This window comes from Pelophylax lessonae (assembly GCF_965119305.1).
Source record: "Pelophylax lessonae genome assembly, chromosome: 5".
NCBI lineage: Eukaryota > Metazoa > Chordata > Amphibia > Anura > Ranidae > Pelophylax > Pelophylax lessonae.
Genome location: NC_138772.1, coordinates 553,698,030 through 553,721,335, shown reverse-complemented (window position 1 = coordinate 553,721,335; position 23,306 = coordinate 553,698,030). Strand labels below are relative to the sequence as shown.

At 48.1% G+C, this 23,306-nt stretch overlaps 1 protein-coding gene across 1 annotated transcript in view; it reads right to left on the bottom strand.

The window, feature by feature from the left end:
* The window catches only part of KIF9 (kinesin family member 9), a 74,073-nt gene that overhangs the window by 39,753 nt on the left and 11,014 nt on the right, over positions 1–23,306 (bottom strand). The window contains exons 4-10 of the mRNA XM_082257953.1: positions 20,811–21,035; positions 18,215–18,298; positions 15,925–16,017; positions 13,912–14,056; positions 13,456–13,520; positions 8,561–8,638; positions 3,752–3,820 (exon numbers count right to left, since the gene is read on the bottom strand). Coding sequence (XP_082114079.1) covers positions 3,752–3,820; positions 8,561–8,638; positions 13,456–13,520; positions 13,912–14,056; positions 15,925–16,017; positions 18,215–18,298; positions 20,811–21,035 — 759 coding nt within the window. The remainder of the gene's footprint in view (positions 1–3,751; positions 3,821–8,560; positions 8,639–13,455; positions 13,521–13,911; positions 14,057–15,924; positions 16,018–18,214; positions 18,299–20,810; positions 21,036–23,306) is intronic.

The following is a 23,306-nucleotide window of genomic DNA, read 5'->3' as shown; positions in this document are numbered from 1 at the left end:
GGTACAGCGTCGCACGACTGCGCAATTGTCCGTTAAAGTCACGCAGTAAAAAATCGCAAAAAAAACCCTTGTTCTTTTAGCAGCCAAATCCTCCGGGGCTTAAGTGGTTAAAGGAACACTTTTTAATCAGAGTAAAGCATCAAGTCAATGAAACTCCTGGGATTTTGATCTGGTCAGGTAAGTAGTACAGGGGGTTGTTAATCAGTTTAAGCTGCTTTGGTGTTAATGAAATTAACAACAGATGCACTAGATAAACAGCAATGAGACAACCTCCAAAACAGGAATGGTTTTACAGATGGAGGCCAATGACATTTGTTTCTCAATTCATCTTTCTGACTGTTTGACACTAGTTTTGCATTTGGCTAGGGTCAGTGTCACTACTGGTAGCATGAAGAGATACCTGGACCCTATAGAGGTTGCACAGGCAGTCCAACTCCTCCAGGATGCCATTGCCAGAAGGTTTGCTGTGTCTTCCAGCACAGTCTCAAGATTCCAGGAGACAGACAGATACTCTAGGAGAGCTGGACAGGGTCATAGAAATTCCTTAACCCATCAGCAGGACCGGTATCTTTTCCTTTGTGCAAGGAGGAACAGGATGAGCACTGCCAGAGCCCTACAAAATGACCTCCAGCAGCCACTGGTGGGAATGTCTCTGACCAAACAATCAGAAACAGACTTCATGAGGGTGGCCTCACTGCCCGGCACTGTGGAGCTCAATTGGCATTTGCCATTGAACACCAGAATTGGCAGGTCCATCACTGCCACCCTGTGCTTTTCACAGATGAGAGCAGGGTCACCCTGAGCACATGTGACAGACGTGAAAGGGTCCGGAGAAGACGTGGAGGTCGGTTATGTGGTGGTCAGTGATGGTCTGGGGAGGCGTATCAATGGAGGGACGCACAGACCTCTTCAGGCTAGACAATGGCACCCTGACTGCCATTAGGTATTGGGATGAAATCCTTGGACCCATTGTCAGACCCTATGCCGGTGCAGTGGGTCCTGGGTTCCTCCTGGTGCACGACAATGCCCGGCCTCTTGTGGTGAGAGTATGCAGCCAGTTCCTGGAGGATGAAGGAGTTGATACCATTGATTGGCCCCCACGCTCACCTGAACTAAATCCAATAGAACACCTCTGGGACATTATCTTTCGTGCCATCCGACGCCGCCAGGTTGCACCTCAGTCTGTTCAGCAGCTCAGTGATGCCCTGGTCCAGATCTGGGAGGAAATACCCCAGGACACCATCTGTTGTCTCATAAGGAGCATCCCCCGACATTGTCAGGCATGCATACAAGCACGCCTGTGAAGAGGAATAACACCGCTCAGGCAAGTCAATGTCCACAATCCAAAATGGGTGCTGAACCTCGGCTCGCCACCGGGAGATGCATATATGAAAAAAAATTTGTCGCACACCACCAAGGGATCCAATGAAGAAAAAAATTCCTTTTATTCACATAAGTGGTACAAGGTACAGCAGGATAGGAAAGTAAACTTGTACCACTTATGTGAATAAAAGGAATTTCTTCTTCATTGGATCCCTTGGTGGTGTGCGACCATTTTCTTCATATATACAAGCACCCCTAACAGTCACTTTTCTTTTAAGTTAAAAATAACAAACATGTCTCACTACAAACAACTTGCAGTTGGTTGTACACAGAGCAGCCCAAATCCTCCCCTTCTTTGGTCCCTCTTTGGTGCTCCTGGCCCCTCCCTCCTGTTGAGTGCCCCCACAGCAAGCAGCATGCTATGGGGGCACCTGAGCCGAGCCACAGCTCCCTGTTTCCATTCAGAAATGGAGCCACGGCCTGGCCCAGTCCCCTCTCTCTCCTGATTGACTAACTGACTTGATTGACAGCAGCGGGAGCCAATGGCGCCGCGCTGCTCTCTCAGCCAATGTGGAGGGGGTCCCAGGCAGCCGAGACACTCATACAACATTGCTGTATCTAGATGGAGCTCAGGGAGTAATTAGGGGTGCTAAGGAGGCTGCTGCACACAGAAGGCTTTTAATCTTAATGTATAGAATGCACCTTCTGCCTTTACAACTCCTTTAACTGCTTCCCAACCGCCCGCCGCAGTTATACTGCGGCAGGGCGGCCCTCCTTCGCAAACTGATATAGGTATACATCAGTCGTGCGCCTGCAGCTAGGGGGCGAGCATGCGCTGCCAGCGGCGTGCTCCCCCCCCCCCCACCCGTCAGCGGGGACTCCGATGCATGGGGCAGGCGGCTCTGATTGCCATCTGACACCCGCGATCGCTCAGAGAGAAGAACGGTCAACTATTGTAAACACAGCCGACCGTTCTTCCCTCTGCTATGATCACAGAGCTCCTGGAGTCCTTCTATACAGGATCACAGGTCTCTGTGATCATTTCACAAGCCCCTCCCCCATACAGTTAGAAACACGCCCCTAGGTACACATTTAACCCCTTGATCACTTACTGTGTTAGCCCCTTCCCTGCCAGTGTCATTATTACAGTAACAGTGCATATGTATAGCACTGATTACTGTAGTAATGTCACTGGTCCCCCCAAAAGTGTAAAAAATGTCAGTTAGAGGTCCGATCTGTGCGCCGCAATGTCGCAGTCCCGCAAAAAATCGCAGATCGCCGCCATTACTAGCAAAAAAAAAAAAACAATAAAAATAAAAATGACATAAATCTTTCCCGTAGTTAGTAGACGCGATAACATTTGTGCAAACCAATCAAAATACGCTTATTGCAATTTTTTTTTTTAGCCAAAAATTTGTAGCAGAAAACAAATTGGCCTAAAATGTTAAAATAATTTGATTTTTTAATTTTTTTTGAGAATTTCATATATAAAAAAAGTATTGTTATTTTTTCAAAATTGTCGCTCTTTTTTTGTTTATAGCGCAAAAAGTAAAAATCGCACAGGTGATCAAATAGCACCAAAATAAAGCTCTGTTTGTGGGAAATAAAGGATGTCAATTTCATTTGGGTACAGCATCGCACGCCCAATTGTCCGTTAAAGTCACGCAGTGTCGAATCACAAAATAGGCCCTGGTCTTTGAGCAGCCAAATCCTCCGGGGCTTAAGTGGTTAATGATCATTGGCTTAAAATGTTAAAAAAAATAGATTTTTAAATTTTTTGGGGAATGTTGTATAGCAGAATGTAAAAAAAATATTTTTTTTTTGTTTATAGCGCAAAATATAAAAATCGCACAGGTGATCAAATACCACCAAAAGAAAGCTCTGTACAGCGCCACACGTCCCCGCAATTGTTGATTAAAGTAACGCAATGCCGAATCGCAAAAAAAAAGTCATTAAGGGGGTAAAACCTTCTGGTCCAGAAGTGGTTAATATAGATATAAAGCCTTGAATTAAAAATGTAAAATAATTTAACAGGGGCGAGTTATTGATACAGTTAGGGGCTCATTCACAGGTTCTTTGGTGTCTGAAGAGTGATCCACATTCAGGATTGCTCCTCAGAGGCATTGTATCTTATCCTGACTGCCTTCTTTAACCCCTTGAACCCCACACTAGAGCACCACAGCCACATGCATTGCACACAGTTGCAGGGTGCTTGCAGGGCAGCCCTGTTCATTTGAATTGGTAGCGCTCAGCAAGTGCTAGGGGATGTTCAGGTGTAAAAACAGTTCTGTAGCAGTTAAAGGGCAACAAATTGGTGACATCCTTCTATAAAAATGATATTGAGGCAATAAAATTAAAGTTGAGAGTTTTATAAACTGGCCGATGACATCGCTGGATGGCCTGCATGTCACACAGGACGATCCCTTACCAGAGTGTCGCGGAGGGTCAGCTCCCTGCGAAGGAGTTCGATCTCTTGCTGCAAATTTTTGCACATTCGCTGCGAAAAGAAAACAGATGACACAAGTCAGACACAGAGCGAGCATCAACAGGACATCTAATATTTTAGAGGCTATGAAAATGTACCTTTAACCACTTGCCGACCAGCCGCCGCAGTTAGATGGTGGCAGGCCGGCAGGTTCCTGCGAATCGCCGTACCTGTACGGCAGTTCACGGGAGCACTCCTGTAGGCGCGTGCACGCCACTGGAGGCGCACGCCCACGCCCATTCGACAGCGGAGAAGCCGAGGCGCGGGGCCGGCAGCCAAGATTGCCGCCGGGCACCCATGATCGCTCCCAGTGAAGAGAGAATGGCGGTCTGCTGTTGTAAACACACAACAGACCGTTGTTCTCTCTGCTATCAAAGTCGCATATTGATGTGACTTCTGTGAGATAACATAGAAGTCTATGGGGCTGTAATTGCACTGAAGTTCACCAGGAACCTTTTCCAAAATCAAAGGCACTGTTATGTGATTTCCCTTGTCATGATCAGTGGCAGCTGGTGTGTCGGGGGCGCAGGGGCGCCGCCCCCCCCTATCTATGTGTCCGGCCCCCTAATCTACATGCGGGGAGCCGGACTCATGGAGTTCAATGGGTTTTTTTTTTTTCTGAATCACCTGATTAGAGCCAGAGGCTCTAATAGGCTTCAGAAAAGGGTGGACCCGGGGCGCAGAGCACTGCGCCCTAGCCCACCCATTTGTGTGACAATAGCGAATTAAAATTTGCTATTGTCACACAGATCCTCCTCCTGGCCAATCAGGAATCGGTCCGAGACCCGCTTCCCGATTGGCCGAAAGGCGAACCCATGCCATTGGCCGAGGAGGAGGCGGGAGGACTTGAGGAGGCGCGGGGGACTGAGGAGAAGCCGCCGCTGCAGGTAAGTGCACTGATCTCTCTGCACGCTGGTCACTCTGCATTGAAAGGGGGCACGCTGGTCACTCTGCATTGAAAGGGGGCACGCTGGTCACTCTGCATTGAAAGGGGGCACGCTGGTCATTCTGCATTGAAAGGGGGCACGCTGGTCATTCTGCATTGAAAGGGGGCATGCTGGTCACTCTGCATTGAATGGGGGCACGCTGGTCAATCTGCATTGAAAGGGGGCACGCTGGTCAATCTGCATTGAAAGGGGGCACACTGGTCACTCTGCATTAAAAGGGGGCACGCTGGTCACTCTGCATTGAAGGGGGCATAATGGTCACTCTGCATTGAAGGGGGCTCGCTGGTCAGGGGCACGGCATGCTGGTCACTCTGCATTGAAGGAGGCACGCTGGTCAATCTGCATTGAAACGGGGCACGCTGGTCACTCTGCATTGAAGGGGGCAAGATGGTCACTCTGCATTGAATGGGGCACGCTGGTCAATCTGCACTGAAAGGGGGCACGATGGTCACTCTGCATTGAAAGGGGGCACGGCACGCTGGTCACTCTGCATTAAAAGGGGGCACGCTGGTCAATCTGCATTGAAAGGGGGCACGCTGGTCTCTCTGCATTGAAAGGGGGCACGCTGGTCACTCTGCACTGAAAGAGGGCATGGCATGCTGGTCACTCTGCATTGAAGGGGGCACGCTGGTCAATCTGCATTGAAAGGGGGCACGATGGTCACTCTGCATTGAAAGGGGGCATGCTGGTCACTCTGCATTGAAAGGGGGCATGGCATGCTGGTCACTCTGCATTGAAGGGGGCATGCTGGTCACTCTGCATTGAAGGGTGCACGTTGGTCTCTCTGCATTAAAGGGGGCACGATGGTCGCTCTGCATTGAAGGGGGCACGCTGGTCATTCTGCATTGAAAGGGGGCACGCTGGTCACTCTGCATTGAAAGGGGGCATGCTGGTCACTCTGCATTGAATGGGGGCACGCTGGTCAATCTGCATTGAAAGGGGGCACACTGGTCACTCTGCATTAAAAGGGGGCACGCTGGTCACTCTGCATTGAAAGGGGGCACGGCACGCTGGTCACTCTGCATTGAAGGGGGCACGCTGGTCACTCTGCATTGAAGGGGGCATAATGGTCACTCTGCATTGAAGGGGGCTCGCTGGTCAGGGGCACGGCATGCTGGTCACTCTGCATTGAAGGAGGCACGCTGGTCAATCTGCATTGAAAGGGGGCACGCTGGTCACTCTGCATTAAAGGGGGCAAGATGGTCACTCTGCATTGAATGGGGCACGCTGGTCAATCTGCACTGAAAGGGGGCACGCTGGTCACTCTGCATTGAAAGGGGGCACGGCACGCTGGTCACTCTGCATTGAAAGGGGGCACGCTGGTCAATCTGCATTGAAAGGGGGCACGCTGGTCTCTCTGCATTGAAAGGGGGCACGCTGGTCACTCTGCACTGAAAGAGGGCACGGCATGCTGGTCACTCTGCATTGAAGGGGGCACGCTGGTCAATCTGCATTGAAAGGGGGCACGATGGTCACTCTGCATTGAAAGGGGGCACGCTGGTCACTCTGCATTGAAAGGGGGCATGGCATGCTGGTCACTCTGCATTGAAGGGGGCATGCTGGTCACTCTGCATTGAAGGGTGCACGCTGGTCTCTCTGCATTAAAGGGGGCACGATGGTCATTCTGCATTGAAAGGGGGCACGCTGGTCATTCTGCATTGAAAGGGGGCACGCTGGTCACTCTGCATTGAAAGGGGGCATGCTGGTCACTCTGCATTGAATGGGGGCACGCTGGTCAATCTGCATTGAAAGGGGGCACACTGGTCACTCTGCATTAAAAGGGGGCACGCTGGTCACTCTGCATTGAAAGGGGGCACGGCACGCTGGTCACTCTGCATTGAAGGGGGCACGCTGGTCACTCTGCATTGAAGGGGGCATAATGGTCACTCTGCATTGAAGGGGGCTCGCTGGTCAGGGGCACGGCATGCTGGTCACTCTGCATTGAAGGAGGCACGCTGGTCAATCTGCATTGAAAGGGGGCACGCTGGTCACTCTGCATTGAAGGGGGCAAGATGGTCACTCTGCATTGAATGGGGCACGCTGGTCAATCTGCACTGAAAGGGGGCACGCTGGTCACTCTGCATTGAAAGGGGGCACGGCACGCTGGTCACTCTGCATTGAAAGGGGGCACGCTGGTCAATCTGCATTGAAAGGGGGCACGCTGGTCTCTCTGCATTGAAAGGGGGCACGCTGGTCACTCTGCACTGAAAGAGGGCATGGCATGCTGGTCACTCTGCATTGAAGGGGGCACGCTGGTCAATCTGCATTGAAAGGGGGCACGATGGTCACTCTGCATTGAAAGGGGGCATGCTGGTCACTCTGCATTGAAGGGGGCATGCTGGTCACTCTGCATTGAAGGGTGCACGCTGGTCTCTCTGCATTAAAGGGGGCACGATGGTCGCTCTGCATTGAAGGGGGCACGCTGGTCATTCTGCATTGAAAGGGGGCACGCTGGTCACTCTGCATTGAAAGGGGGCATGCTGGTCACTCTGCATTGAATGGGGGCACGCTGGTCAATCTGCATTGAAAGGGGGCACACTGGTCACTCTGCATTAAAAGGGGGCACGCTGGTCACTCTGCATTGAAAGGGGGCACGGCACGCTGGTCACTCTGCATTGAAGGGGGCACGCTGGTCACTCTGCATTGAAGGGAGCATAATGGTCACTCTGCATTAAAGGGGGCTCGCTGGTCAGGGGCACGGCATGCTGGTCACTCTGCATTGAAGGAGGCACGCTGGTCAATCTGCATTGAAAGGGGGCACGCTGGTCACTCTGCATTGAAGGGGGCAAGATGGTCACTCTGCATTGAATGGGGCACGCTGGTCAATCTGCACTGAAAGGGGGCACGCTGGTCACTCTGCATTGAAAGGGGGCACGGCACGCTGGTCACTCTGCATTGAAAGGGGGCACGCTGGTCAATCTGCATTGAAAGGGGGCACGCTGGTCAATCTGCATTGAAAGGGGGCACGCTGGTCTCTCTGCATTGAAAGGGGGCACGCTGGTCACTCTGCACTGAAAGAGGGCACGGCATGCTGGTCACTTTGCATTGAAGGGGGCACGCTGGTCAATCTGCATTGAAAGGGGGCACGATGGTCACTCTGCATTGAAAGGGGGCACGCTGGTCACTCTGCATTGAAAGGGGGCATGGCATGCTGGTCACTCTGCATTGAAGGGGGCATGCTGGTCACTCTGCATTGAAGGGGGCACGCTGGTCTCTCTACATTAAAGGGGGCACGATGGTCGCTCTGCATTGAAGGGGGCACGATGGTCACTCTGCATTGAAGGGAGCACACTATACATTGATTACTGAAGGCCCCTTTCACACTTTTGTGACCTCAAAGTCACGCAATTTTTTACAGCGTTTTTTGCCGCAAAGCAATGCCTATTACATTTTTTTACAATGTTTGCGCCCCCAAAAAATTTTGAGCACCAGCCGCCACTAGTCATGCGATTCTGTGAACCGGGGGGTTGAGCACTTTCCACAGATGCTTTGCGTTTTTGATGCATTTTTGGTGCATTTTTAATGCGTTTTTGATGCAGTTTCCTTTCATTTCAATGGAGGGATGCGTTTTTTGGTGCGGTTCTTTTACCGGATATACCATGCACCAAAAATGCAGCAACCAGGATTTTTTTTAACTGCAACTGAAGCGCAACGGACCACTGTGAAGAGCTGCATAAGGGATGTGGTTTTTCTTTTACTTTTTTTAACTAAAGAACTGAACAAAAGCGGATCAGTGTGAAAGCAGCCTAAGACATGAGATCCCCACTTTGTTCTGAACTCCTAAAATCAATAACATGGCACTTACCACAGGGTCGTAGTGCTGGATGACAACGCACTCTGCCGGTATACATTTCATTCTGCTGGCGAATCGCAGAGTAGATAGCTGAAGATAAAATACAATAAATAATGAGGCGATACAATCACACTTCATGGGAAGATAACACAGAGACTCTGAAATATGGCGAGTATGATTTCAGGTACAGCATCCAATGAACTCACCTACTACAGTGAGGGGGAAAAAGTATGTGATCCCCTGCTGATTTTGTACTTTTGCCCACTGACAAAGAAATGATCAGTCTATAATGGGCACTGTGGTTAGGTGGGTAGGAGGGCACCACAAGGAGATTGGGGGAAGGGGATTTGTGTTTAGAAGGGGAATTTGGGGGGAGGCAGGGGGTAAGAATTGTTCTAGAAGGGCAAATTTAGGGAGGTGTGCTAGGAGTGGTAATTTGGGGAGATTTGTGTTGGGAGGGGGGATAGGGGGGGAGATCATTTATGAAAGGAGGATGGGGGGGAGATGATTTATGTCAGGAGGAGGGATTTGGGGGATTTGTTTTTATAAAAGTAAAACAATATGGGTGACCTTAAAATGATGCCCCCCCCCCTGAAAAAAGTTCTGCAGACGCCAATGATGGGCACTGATGAGGCTGCACTAATGGGCACTGATAAAGCTGTTGCTAACCACTTAAGGACAGGAAGATTTCCCCCCTTAATGACCAGGTCATTTTTTGCGATACGGCACTGCGTTACTTTAACTGACAATTGCGCGGTCGTGCGACGCTGTACCCAAATAAAATGGATGTCCTTTTTTTCCCCACAAATAAATTAAAAAATCTAATTTTTTCATCATTTTAGGCCAATTTGTATTCTGCTACATATTTTTGTTAAAAAAACATCCCAATAAGAGTATATTAAATGGTTTTCACAAACGTTATCGCATCTACAAAGTAGGGGAAAAGATTTATGTCATTTTTTTTTTTACTAGTATTGGCGGCGATCTGTGATTTTTAGCGGGACTGCTAAATTGCGGCGGACAGTTCTGACCCCTAACTGCCATTTTTGACACTTTTGGGGGACCAGTGACATTACTACAGTAATCAGTGCTAAAAATATGCTCTGTTACTGTAATAATGACACTGACAGGGAAGGGGTTAACACCAGGGGCAATCAAATAGTTAAATGTGTCCCTAGGGGGTGTTTTCTAACTGTGTGGGGGTTGTATTCACTGGATGAACACAGAGACCTGTTTTCTTAAATAGGAGGAACACAAGATTCCTGTGTTCATCACTGACAGAACTTTACATCGGCAGACCGCCGTTCTGTCTCCACGGGAATCGATTACGGGTGCCCGGTGGACATCGCCTCCGCCGGACCCACTGATTGGCTCCCCCTCTAGCCCCCACTAACTGCTACACGAAACGACGTACAGGTACGTCGTTTCGCGTAACAGAGCCGACCTGCCGCAGAAAAACTACGGCGACTGGTCGGCAAGTGGTTACTATTTATTCTTGTAACTTAATTCTGCATAAAACATTTACAGTGCCTTGCGAAAGTATTCGGCCCCCTTGAAGTTTGCGACCTTTTGCCACATTTCAGGCTTCAAACATAAAGATATAAAACTGTAATTTTTTGTGAAGAATCAACAACAAGTGGGACACAATCATGAAGTGGAACGAAATTTATTGGATATTTCAAACTTTTTTAACAAATAAAAAACTGAAACATTGGGGGTGTAAAATTATTCAGCCCCCTTAAGTTAATACTTTGTAGCGCCACCTTTTGCTGTGATTACAGCTGTAAGTCGCTTGGGGTATGTCTCTATCAGTTTTGCACATCGAGAGACTGAAATTTTTGCCGATTCCTCCTTGCAAAACAGCTCGAGCTCAGTGAGGTGGGATGGAGAGCGTTTGTGAACAGCAGTTTTCAGTTCTTTCCACAGATTCTCGATTGGATTCAGGTCTGGACTTTGACTTGGCCATTCTAACACCTGGATATGTTTATTTGTGAACCATTCCATTGTAGATTTTGCTTTATGTTTTGGATCATTGTCTTGTTGGAAGACAAATCTCCATCCCAGTCTCAGGTCTTTTGCAGACTCCATCAGGTTTTCTTCCAGAATGGTCCTGTATTTGGCTCCATCCATCTTCCCATCAATTTTAACCATCTTCCCTGTCCCTGCTGAAGAAAGGCAGGCCCAAACCATGATGCTGCCACCACCATGTTTGACAGTGGGGATGGTGTGTTCAGGGTGATGAGCTGTGTTGCTTTTTTACGCCAAACATAACGTTTTACATTGTTGCCAAAAAGTTTGATTTTGGTTTCATCTGACCAGAGCCCCTTCTTCCACATGTTTGGTGTCTCCCAGGTGGCTTGTGGCAAACTTTAAACAACACTTTTTATGGATATCTTTAAGAAATGGCTTTCTTCTTTCCACTCTTCCATAAAGGGCAGATTTGTGCAGTATACGACTGATTGTTGTCCTATGGACAGAGTCTCCCACCTCAGCTGTAGATCTCTGCAGTTCATCCAGAGTGATCATGGGCCTCTTGGCTGCATCTCTGATCAGTCTTCTCCTTTTATGAGCTGAAAGTTTAGAGGGACGGCCAGGTCTTCGTAGATTTGCAGTGGTCTGATACTCCTTCCATTTCAATATTATCGCTTGCACAGTGCTCCTTGGGATGTTTAAAGCTTGGGAAATCTTTTTGTATCCAAATCCGGCTTTGAACTTCTCCACAACAGTATCTCGGACCTGCCTGGTGTGTTCCTTGTTCTTCATGATGCTCTCTGCGCTTTAAACGGACCTCTGAGACTATCACAGTGCAGGTGCATTTATACGGAGACTTGATTACACACAGGTGGATTCTATTTATCATCATTAGTCATTTAGGTCAACATTGGATCATTCAGAGATCCTCACTGAACTTGTGGAGAGAGTTTGCTGCACTGAAAGTAAAGGGGCTGAATAATTTTGCACGCCCAATTTTTCAGTTTTTTATTTGTTAACAAAGATTGAAATATCCAATAAATTTCGTTCCACTTCATGATTGTGTCCCACTTGTTGTTGATTCTTCACAAAAAAATTTCAGTTTTATATCTTTATGTTTGAAGCCTGAAATGTGGCAAAAGGTTGCAAAGTTCAAGGGAGCCGAATACTTTCGCAAGGCACTGTAACAGGGTCATTTCATGAGATAATTTATGAGGGTGTGATTAGGGGTGGGGCAGGGTAGGGGTTGGTTGGGGGAACTGGTGGTGAGTAACTCTTAAAGCCTGGCTAGTAGCTCAGGACTTGAAATGATGAGCCCTCCCCGTGGGCACATTACATACAATGCCATTGTAGACAATTGTGCTCTTCCAACCTTGTGGTTAAAGTTTGGTGAAGACCTTTTTCTGTTCCAGCATGACTGTGCCCTGTGTACAAAGACAGCTCCGTAAAGACATGGTGTGACCAGTTTGGTGTGGAGGAATGTCCTGCACAGAGCCCTGACCTCAACCCTACTAAAGATCTTTGGGATGAATTGGAATACCGATAGTGAGGTCCAACGTGTGAGCCAGGTCTTCTCACCCAACATCAATACTTGACCTCACAAATTCCCACAGACACCACTCAAAATCATATGGAAAGCCTTCCTAAAAGAGTGGAGTGTTATAGGCACAAAGGGGGCAACTCCATAATATTGGTCATGGTTTTGGAATAGAATGCCCAACAGTTCAACCTTGTGGTAACAGTTTGGTGAAGACCCTTCTCTGCTTCACGATGACTGTACCCCTGTGTACAAAGCCAGCTCCATAAAGACATGGTGTGACCAGTTTTGTCTGGAGGAACTCGAGTGTCCTGCACAGAGCCCTGACCTCAACCCCACTAAACACATTTCGGATGAATCAGAATGCTGATTCTGATCCAGGTTTTCTCATTCAACATCAGTGCCTGACCGAACCGATGGGCATAAATTCCCACAGATACTTAAAAATCTTGGGGAACGCCTTCCCAGAAGAGTGGAGGGTGGTATAGCTGCCAAGTGGACCAACTCTATATTCACGATCATGGTTTTTGAATGAGGGGCAAATTTGTGTGGCCATGGTTTTGAAATGGGGTCATGGTTTTGGAATGGGGTCATAGTCATGGTCATGGTTTTGGAATGGGGTCATAGTCATGGTCATGGTTTTGGAATGGGGTCGTGGTCATTGTTTCGGAATGGGGTCATGGTTTTGTAATGGGGTCATGGTCATGATTTCGGAATGGGATCATAGTCATGGTCATGGTTTTGGAATAACGGCCATGGTCATGGTTTTGGAATGGGGTCATGGTCATGGTTTTGGAATGGGGTCGTGGTCCTGGTTTTGGAATTGGGTCATAGTCATGGTCATGGTTTTGGAATAAGGGCCATGGTCATGGTTTTGGAATGGGGCCATGGTCATGGTTTTGGAATGGGGTCGTGGTCCTGGTTTTGGAATTGGGTCATAGTCATGGTCATGGTTTTGGAATAAGGGCCATGGTCATGGTTTTGGAATGGGGTCATAGTCATGGTCATGGTTTAAGAATAAGGTCCATGGTCATGGAATAGGGTCATAGTCATGGTCATGGTTTAAGAATAAGGGCCATGGTCATGGTCATGGTTTTGGAATGGGGTCATGGTCATGGTTTTGGAATAAGGGCCATAGTCATGGTTTTGGAATGGGGTCATAGTCATGGTTATGGTTTTGGAATAGGATGTCTACCAAGCCCATACAGGTGTGCTGGTCATGGTCAGGACTGCACATGGTTGTAGTGTGTGTGTGATGGAGTTCTTCAGATGAGACCAGAGGCACCAAACAGACTTGGTTATCCTCTATTATGGTTTACAGTATCCTAGCCATTGGTTTTGTCTATATGTATCTATAGATAAAGCCTTACCACCTGTGTGACTACCAGATATTACTCACAGTTTCATCAATCTGAGCCACCTCGCCGTACACATTCGCCACCAACACGGTATTACAGTTTCCTCCTGTTTAGAAAAAATGAATCATTTACATTGCAGCTCTGCATTTCCCTTACACAGGAGTCCCCCATCATACTCCCACCCCCCTCCCCTTACATGAGAGCCCTCAGAGTCTTCCCTTACATGAGACACTCCACTAGAGTCCTCCTTACATGAACGTCCCCATTAGAATCCCTCTCTACATGAGAGGCCAATGAAGATGGTTGAAGTCTGGCACTGAGGGGAAGATGCCAACACCTTTGAAGGACAGGGGCCCTTGAAGGAAAGGTAATTGTGCCATCTTCACATACATGGCCGATGTAAGGAAGGTCTCTGCCGGGTCCCAAAAGCTGGGTAGTGCCCTCAAGCGCATCTGTCCATGAATGTGCAACATAGTCCTTGTGACGTCATATCTCACCTAGTGAGTCCTTGAGGGCATGAGTGAGTTTGCTCTGCCTGAACGGGACGTGGTCGCGGCGGTCGGCCAGCGCAATGATGGCTTGTTCCAGGAAAGACAGAGACTTGTTGATGTAAGTGGCTTCCTTCAGGACCTGGCCTTCAGACTGAGAGACGGGAAAAAGAAATACAGAGTTAGGCTCCATGTACACGGGACGTTGTTAAAAGTCCCTTTGAATGCTGAAATTTTTAGGACGTTTGAAACGTCCGTTCGGTCGCGTTTGTACCCGCGTTTAGCGGGCGTTTAGCGGCGTTTGCGGGCGTTTGCGTTTAGAAGCGTTCCTAGAGGTCAAAAAAATTATTCCCCTTTAAAATGGAAAAACGCGAACGCTAAACGCAGGTCATCGCGTTCAGACGCGTTCGGGCGCGTTCAGACGCGTTCGGACGCGTTTGTGCGTTTGAAACGCCGGGAAACACACGTTTGAACGCAAATAATTGCGTTCTAAAAAAAGTCCCTGAACGCAACTGCCTGCAAATGACTGTAAACGACCTGGTGTACATGGACAGATAAGATAAAATGTAGATGGGTTCAGGGGCTTCTTAAAAAAACGCCCAACTGCTCCTAAACGACCATTTCCAGCGTCCTGTGTACATGGACCCTTACAGAAAGAATCACAAGTCACTTTACACGTGTCATCTGGAGGGAGAGGCTAAGCCTTCGAAACGCGTTAGTCTTCACGAATTCAGGGGACGACTCACCCTCGGATCCCTATGTTGAGGACTGCGTTCCTTATGTGATATGCTTTTATCAAGAACTCGTTTGTCAGTATTTTTCATCTTTTCTTCTACACAAATGCCCTCCCAGCGCAAATGCCCTCGGATCATAACTACTAGAATGAATCCACCTCCCAAAAAAAATTTCCCCTCCTAACACAAATCCCCTCAGCCACCCCCCCCCCCCCCATTACCTTTCCTAACACAAACCTTCCAAATCCCCCATCCCAGCACAAATCCTATTCCCCAATCTCCCTTTTCAAAACAACTGCCCCCCTCCCCAAATCATCACTTCTAGCACACCTCCCCAAATTTCATCTTCTAGAATAATTTTTACCTCCTGCTGCCCCCCCCCAAATCCCCCCTCCCAACACAAATCCCCCCCACTCCAAATCCCCCCTTTCAAGCCCAAATTCCCCACCCTCATTCCCCACTCCGAGCACAAATGCCATCGGATCACCCCTACTAGCATAAATCCCCCTCCTCCCCCCAAAAAAAACTCCCCTCCAAACACAAATCCCCTCAGCCCCCCCATATTACCCTTTCTAGCATAAACCTCCCAAATCCCCCATCCTAGCACAATTCCTCTTCCCCTATCTCCCTTTTCAACACAAATCCCCCCAAATCATCTCTTCTAGCACACCTCCCCAAATTTTCTCTCCTAGAACAATTCTTACCTCCTGCTGACCCCCCCCCCCCCCAAATCCCCCCTCCCAACATAAATCCTCTCCCCCACCCACTCCAAATCCCCTCTTCCCAGCACAAATCCCCTCCCCAAAAAATTTTTTACCCTCCTAACACAAATCCCCTCAGCCCCCCCCCCCCCCCATTTTACCTCTCAAATCCCCCATCCTAGCACAAATCCTCTTTACCCCATCCGCCTTCTCAACACAAATTCCCCCCCCCCCCCCCCCACAATAAATCACCACTCCTAGCACACTTCCCCAAATTTCCTCTCCTAGAACAATTCTTACCTTTTTCCCCTCCCAACACAAATTCCCTCCTCCTAATCTCCTTGTAGTGCCCCCGAACATCACATGATACCACAGTACCCAGGGCAGCCGACCCTCCTGCCCACCACCTTGTCCCGGCCCTGCTAATGGCCATTCCTTAGAGTGGCCGTATAGGGGCCAATCACAGCCTGACTTTAATATATGGCATCAGACAGGGGCGGGGTCAGGACGGGTGACCTCGGAAGCCAAAACAGACTTTTATTCTCTTGTAATATTGTCACATCTGCAAAACCCATTCCCATACTCACCCCGGTTTTCCCCAATCTCTCAGAACCCGCCAGGTCCACCAGGTTAATCTTTGACACCGTGAACTTCGCATTGGATAACGTCCTGGAATGAGACTGGAGGAAAGAATATGCAGAAATCACAATGGGGTCTACTTATAACAAACCTTGCTGTGCAACAAATAGTCCCTGTAATTTGTTTAACATGTTTATCAGTGACAGCTCCATGGTGGTCCTAATGCTGTATTTTCTTAACATACAGTATCTCACAAAAGTAAGTACACCCCTCACATTTCTGTAAATATTTTATTCTATCTTTTCATGTGACAACACTGAAGAAATGACACTTTGCTACAATGTAAAGTAGTGAGTGTACAGCTTGTATAACAGTGTAAATTTGCTGTCTCCTCAAAATAACTAAACACACAGCCATTAATGTCTAAACCGCTGGCAACAAAAGTGAGTACACCCCTAATTGAAAATGTCCAAATTGGGCCCAAAGTGTCAATATTTTGTGTGGCCGCCATTATTTTCCAGCACTGCCTTAACCCTCTTGGGCATGGAGTTCACCAGAGCTTCACAGGTTGCCACTGGAGTCCTCTTCCACTCCTCCATGATGACATCACAGAGCTGGTGGATGTTAGAGACCTTGCGCTCCTCCACCTTCTGTTTGAGGATTCCCCACAGATGCTCAATAGGGTTTAGGTCTGGAGACATGCTTGGCCAGTCCATCACCTTTACCCTCAGCTTCTTTAGCAAGGCAGTGGTCATCTTGGAGGTGTGTTTGGGGTCGTTATGTTGGAATACTGCCCTGCAGCCCAGTCTCTGAAGGGAGGGGATCATGCTCTGCTTCAGTATGTCACAGTACATGTTGGCATTCATGGTTCCTCAATGATCTGTAGCTCCCCAGTGCCGGCAGCACTCATGCAGCCCCAGACCATGACACTCCCACCCCCATGCTTGGCTGTAGGAAGACACACTTGTCTTTGTACTCCTCACCCGGTTGCCGCCACACACGCTTGACACCATCTGAACCAAATAAGTTTATCTTGGTCTCATCAGACCACAGGAGATGGTTCCAGTAATCCATGTCCTTAGTCTGATTGTCTTCAGCAAACTGTTTGCAGCCTTTTTTGTACATCATCTTTAGAAGAGGCTTCCTTCTGGGACAACAGCCATGCAGACCAATTTGATGCAGTGTGCGGCGTATGGTCTGAGCACTGACAGGCTGACCCCCCACCCCTTCAACCTCTGCAGCAATGCTGGCAGCACTTATACGTCTTTATCCCAAAGACAACCTCTGGATATGACGATGAGCACGTGCACTCAACTTTTTTGGTTGACCATGGTGAGGCCTGTTCTGAGTGGAACCTGTCCTGTTAAACCGCTGTATGGTCTTGGCCACTGTACTGCAGCTCAGTTTCAGGGTCTTGGCAATCTTCTTATAGCCTAGGCCATCTTTATGTAGAGCAACAATTCTTTTTTTCTGATCCTCAGAGAGTTCTTTGCCATGAGGTGCCATGTAGAACTTCCAGTGACCAGTATGAGAGAGTGAGAGCGATAACACCAAATTTAACACACCTGCTCCCCATTCACAACTGAGACCTTGTAACACTAACGAGTCACATGACACCGGGGAGGGAAAATGGCTAATTGGGCCCAATTTGGAGATTGTCACTCACTTTTGTTGCCAGCGGTTTAGACATTAATGGCTGTGTGTTGAGTTATTTTGAGGGGACAGCAAATTTACACTGTTATACAAGCTGTACACTCACTACTTTACATTGTAGCAAAGTGTCATTTCTTCAGTGTTGTCACATGAAAAGATAGAATAAAATATTTACAAAAATGTGAGGGGTGTACTTACTTTTGTGAGATACTGTCCTGTGTTAAAGTTTCATTTTTTGGTCAAATTGTCTTCCTCAATATCTTGGCCTGTATGTAGTTCTCTGGGACTGTGATGAATATTTTGTGATTTACTGAATGAAGGAAGAAAACACTTCCATGGGTTCTGCTCCTCATTTCACATAAAGGAAAACATTCAATGATGGAGTCAGTAATGGTTTCATGTATCAAGGCGTACTCAGGATACTATGGGGGGAGATTTACTAAAGCCGGTGCACACAGAATATGGTGCAGTTGTGCATAGTAGCCAATCAGCTTCAGACTTCAGTTTGTTCAATTAGGCATTGTCAATACAAACTAGAAGCTGATTGGTTACTATGCACAGCTGCACCAGATTCTGTGTGCACCAGTTTTAGTAAAAACCCCCCTTTGTGTCATACAACACGTCCTGTAAGTGACAAGAACTCACCTCCAGATGTATGGTGAATATACAGTGCGACCGGGAAGAATTTTTATTCAGGATGTGCGATCCTATGATCCGGTTTGTCTCCCCCTAGTGGAGATTAATGAAGAAAAAACAATCAGCAGTTTTCTGATCTCTCAGCTGTTGATATGTATAGTATGGGTCAGGCAAGAGATAGACACCTATGTACATTATGGGCCCGTTCACACCTATGTACATTATGGGCCTGTTCACACCTATGTACATTATGGGTCCGTTCACACCTATGTACATTATGGGTCCGTTCACACCTATATACATTATGGGCCCATACACACCTATATACATTATGGGCCCGTTCACACCTATGTACATTATGGGCCCGTTCACACCTATGTACATTATGGGCCCGTTCACACCTATGTAACATTATAGGCCCATACACACCTATATACATTATGGGTCCGTTCACACCTATGTACATTATGGGCCCGTTCACACCTATATACATTATGGGCCCGTTCACACCTATGTACATTATGGGCCCGTTCACACCTATGTACATTATGGGCCCGTTCACACCTATGTACATTATGGGCCCATACACACCTATATACATTATGGGCCCATACACACCTATATACATTATGGGCCCATACACACCTATATACATTATGGGCCCATACACACCTATGTACATTATGGGCCCATACACACCTATATACATTATGGCCCATTCACACCTATGTACATTATGGGCCCATACACACCTATATACATTATGGGCCATTCACACCTATGTACATTATGGGCCCGTTCACACCTATATACATTATGGGCCCGTTCACACCTATGTACATTATGGGCCCGTTCACACTTATGTACATTATGGGCCCGTTCACACCTATGTAACATTATGGGCCCATACACACCTATATACATTATGGGTCCGTTCACACCTATGTACATTATGGGCCCGTTCACACCTATATACATTATGGGCCCGTTCACACCTATGTACATTATGGGCCCATACACACCTATATACATTATGGGCCATTCACACCTATGTACATTATGGGCCCGTTCACACCTATATACATTATGGGCCCATTCACACCTATCTACATTATGGGCCCGTTCACACCTATGTACATTATGGGCCCGTTCACACCTATGTATATTATGGGCCGTTCACACCTATGTACATTATGGGCCGTTCACACCTATGCACATTATGGGCCCGTTCACACCTATGTACATTATGGGCACATTCACACCTATGTACATTATGGGCCCATTCACACCTATGTACATTATGGGCCCATTCACACCTATGTACATTATGGGCCCCTTCACACCTATGTACATTATGGGCCCCTTCACACCTATGTACATTATGGGCCGTTCACACCTATGTACATTATGGGCCCATTCACACCTATGTACATTATGGGCCCGTTCACACCTATGTATATTATGGGCCTTTCACACCTATGTACATTATGGGCCCGTTCACACCTATGTATATTATGGGCCTTTCACACCTCTGTACATTATGGGCCCGTTCACACCTATGTATATTATGGGCCGTTCACACCTATGTACATTATGGGCCCGTTCACACCTATATACATTATGGGCCCGTTCACACCTATGTATATTATGGGCCCGTTCACACCTATATACATTATGGGCCCATTCCCACCTATGTACATTATGGGCCCGTTCACACCTATATACATTATGGGCCCATTCCCACCTATTTACATTGTACATTATGTCCCACCGACACCAATGATGGGGCACTATTTCTCCCACTGACACCAACGATGGGGCACTATTCCTCCCACTGACACCAATGATGGGACAATATTCCTCCCACTGACACCAATGATGGGGCACTATTCCTCCCACTGACACCAATGATGGGGCACTATTCCTCCCACTGACACCAATAATGGGGCACTATTCGTCCCACTGATACCAATGATGGGGCACTATTCCTCCCACTGACACCAATGACGGGGGGCTATTCATCCCACTGACACCAATGATGGGGCACTATTCCTCCCACTGACACCAATGATGGGGCCCTATTCCTCCCACTGACACCAATGATGGGGCACTATTCCTCCCACTGACACCAATGATGGGACAATATTCCTCCCACTGACACCAATGATGGGGCACTATTCCTCCCACTGACACCAATGATGGCGCACTATTCCTCCCACTGACACCCATGATGGGGCACTATTCTTCCCACTGACACCAATGATGGGACACTATTCCTCCCACTGACACCAATGATGGGACACTATTCCTCCCACTGACACCAATGATGGGGCACTATTCCTCCCACCGACCCCAATGATGGGACACTATTCCTCCCATAATACCAATGATGGGACACTATTCCTCCCATAATACCAATGATGGAGAACCCTGCTTTTGAGTGATTGGCATTTTCAAGGAGCAAACAAGTCTGAAGTTCTGTGGAGAGTCACTTCTCCACCAATAAAGCGCAATCCTCAGGGCCTCCATCTCTAGAAAAGTCCCATCGGTTGCTGTTGCCCCAAATGAAGTTTTCTTACAACGTAACAGAAAACACGTTCCTTACCTCAAACAGCAGATTCAGCGCGTGCTCCTCGCTGGGAACATGGTGGACAGATAAACCTTTGACGGACACCCCATGTGGGTCATCCACTATGGCCATATGGGTGTCAGAAGCGGGCACCTCGGGTAATGTGGACAGGAGGTCAAACAGGGTTTCATTGTAGATCTCCAGATAGGAAACCCTCACAGTCACCGAGTTGTCACTTTGCTCTCCAATCTCTTTGAAGACCTGAGTGAGACATGAAAATCCTCTTTATCCACGTAGTTATTCACTTCAACCCTGGAAGATTTACCCCCCTTCATGACCAGGCCATTTTTTGCGAAACGGCACTGCGTTACTTAAACTGACAATTGCGCGGTCATACAACGCTGTACCCAAAATACATTTATGTCATTTTTCCATACAAAAAGAGCTTTCTTTTCGTGGTATTTAATCACCTCTGCGTTTTTTTTTGTTTTTTTTTGCGCTATAAAAAGGGGAAAAAAAAAAAAGCGAAAATTGTAAAAAAAAAAAAAAACTATACATGCTTGAGCAGGTTGGGCTCAAGCAGAAGCATAGTCAGTAAATAAGCCAAAGGTGGGTAACAAGTTGTTGCAGGTTGGGATCAAGCAGAAGCGTATTTGAGGAATAAGCCAAAGGTCTGTAATAAGAGGTTGCAGGTTGGGATCAAGCAGAAGTGTAGTCAAGGAACAAGCCAAAGGTCAGTAACAAGTGCTTGCAGGTTGGGATCAAGCAAAAGCGTATTTGAGGAACAATCCAAAGGTCAGTAACGAGCAGTTGCAGGTTTGGATCAAGCAGTAGTGTGGTCAGTAAACAAGTCAAAGGTCAGGAACGAGCGGTTGCAGGTTTGGATCAAGCAGTAGTGTGGTCAGTAAACAAGTCAAAGGTCAGGAACGAGCGGTTGCAGGTTGGGATCAAGCAGTAGTCTAGTCAGTAAACAATCCAAAGGTCAGTAACGAGCGGTTGCAGGTTTGGATCAAGCAGCAGTGTAGTCAGTAAACAAGTCAAAGGTCAGTAACGAATAGCTGTAGGATGGGATCAAGCAGAAGTGGAGTCAAGGAACATGCCAAAAGGTCAGTACCAAGTGGTTGCAGGTTGGGATCAAGCAGAAGCGTAGTCCAGAAACAAGCCAATGGTCGGTAACGAATGGTAGTGGAGATAAGGACCTCTGCAGGTACACAAAGGAGCAAGATATCGGCAAGATATGGGAGGAGCAAGGAGTTCAAGGGTCACAATATACAAGCCGAAATTTTCTTAAGAGATTAGACAGGGAGTTTACCAGAATCTCAGGTGGCACAGCGAGAAGAGCTACAGCCAGAGACCATAGATGGCACAGGTTCAGACAAGACCCTGACAATATGTCAGTTACTGATGCAAGAGGAGACTGAAGGGGTGAGGTGAGCAGGGCCAGCGGTACCTATAGGCAAGGTAGGCGCAGGTCTAGAGCGCACATAAATTGGGGGCACTCAGTGGCATTGCTATGGGGGTGCGGGCATAGCTCCCAACTGCCCAAGCCATTCTAGCACTTGGCGCGGGCACCAGCAGGGCTTTTTTTCAGCTGACGCTACACACTTCTCCCTTTGGGCACTGGCGACCCCACCTCCTTCCACTGGCACTCTGTGGCGCAGGGGCAGACTGACCAATTGTGTGCTGCCCTGGGTGAGCATGGAGAGTCAGGTTGCAGCAGGTGCAGAAAACAGGACAGCACCCGGTTTCAGGAGGCGGCGGGGACGAAGATCAGCGAGGGTACCCTGCAGCCCTCCAGGCTGGAGGGAGAAGAGCCCCAAAGACCTTTGAGGAACTATAGACAGGCTGACCGGGGCTAGAGAACGAGGATAGATGGGAGGTGCAGGCAGCCAGGGACAGCTGCATCTGCCTGCAAACAGAAACTCTGGAAGGAGAAGCTCCTGCCCTCACCCAACTACAAGAACAGGCCCTGCCCACTGCTAGCATGGAAGGTACTGTACCAGACAAGGACTGCAGACAGGGGTAGGGGTCTCTCTCACTTCACTTCCCCCCCTCCTCCCTCCTCCCCTGCACTCTTTATGTAGCGCACCCCGCATCCCTGCACTCTGTACATAGTTACATAGCGCACCCCTCAACCATGCACTCTGTACGTAGTGCACCCCTTAACCCTGCACTCAGTATATAGCGCACTCCTCAACCCTGCACTCAGTATATAGCGCACCCCACAACCCTGCACTATGTACACAGCGCACCCCTCAACCATGCACTCTGTAAGTAGTGCACCCCTCAACCCTGCACTCAGTATATAGCGCACCCCACAACCCTGCACTCAGTATATAGCGCTCCCCACAACCCTGCACTCAGTACATAGTGCACCCCGTAACCCTGCCCTATTTTTGTAGCGCAACCCTGCACTCAGTACATAGCGCGTCTCGCAACCCTGCACTCAGTACGTAGCGCACCTCACACTCTTTATGTTGCACACCCTGCAACCCTGCACACTTTATGTAGTAAAAGAATGTAGTAAAAAAA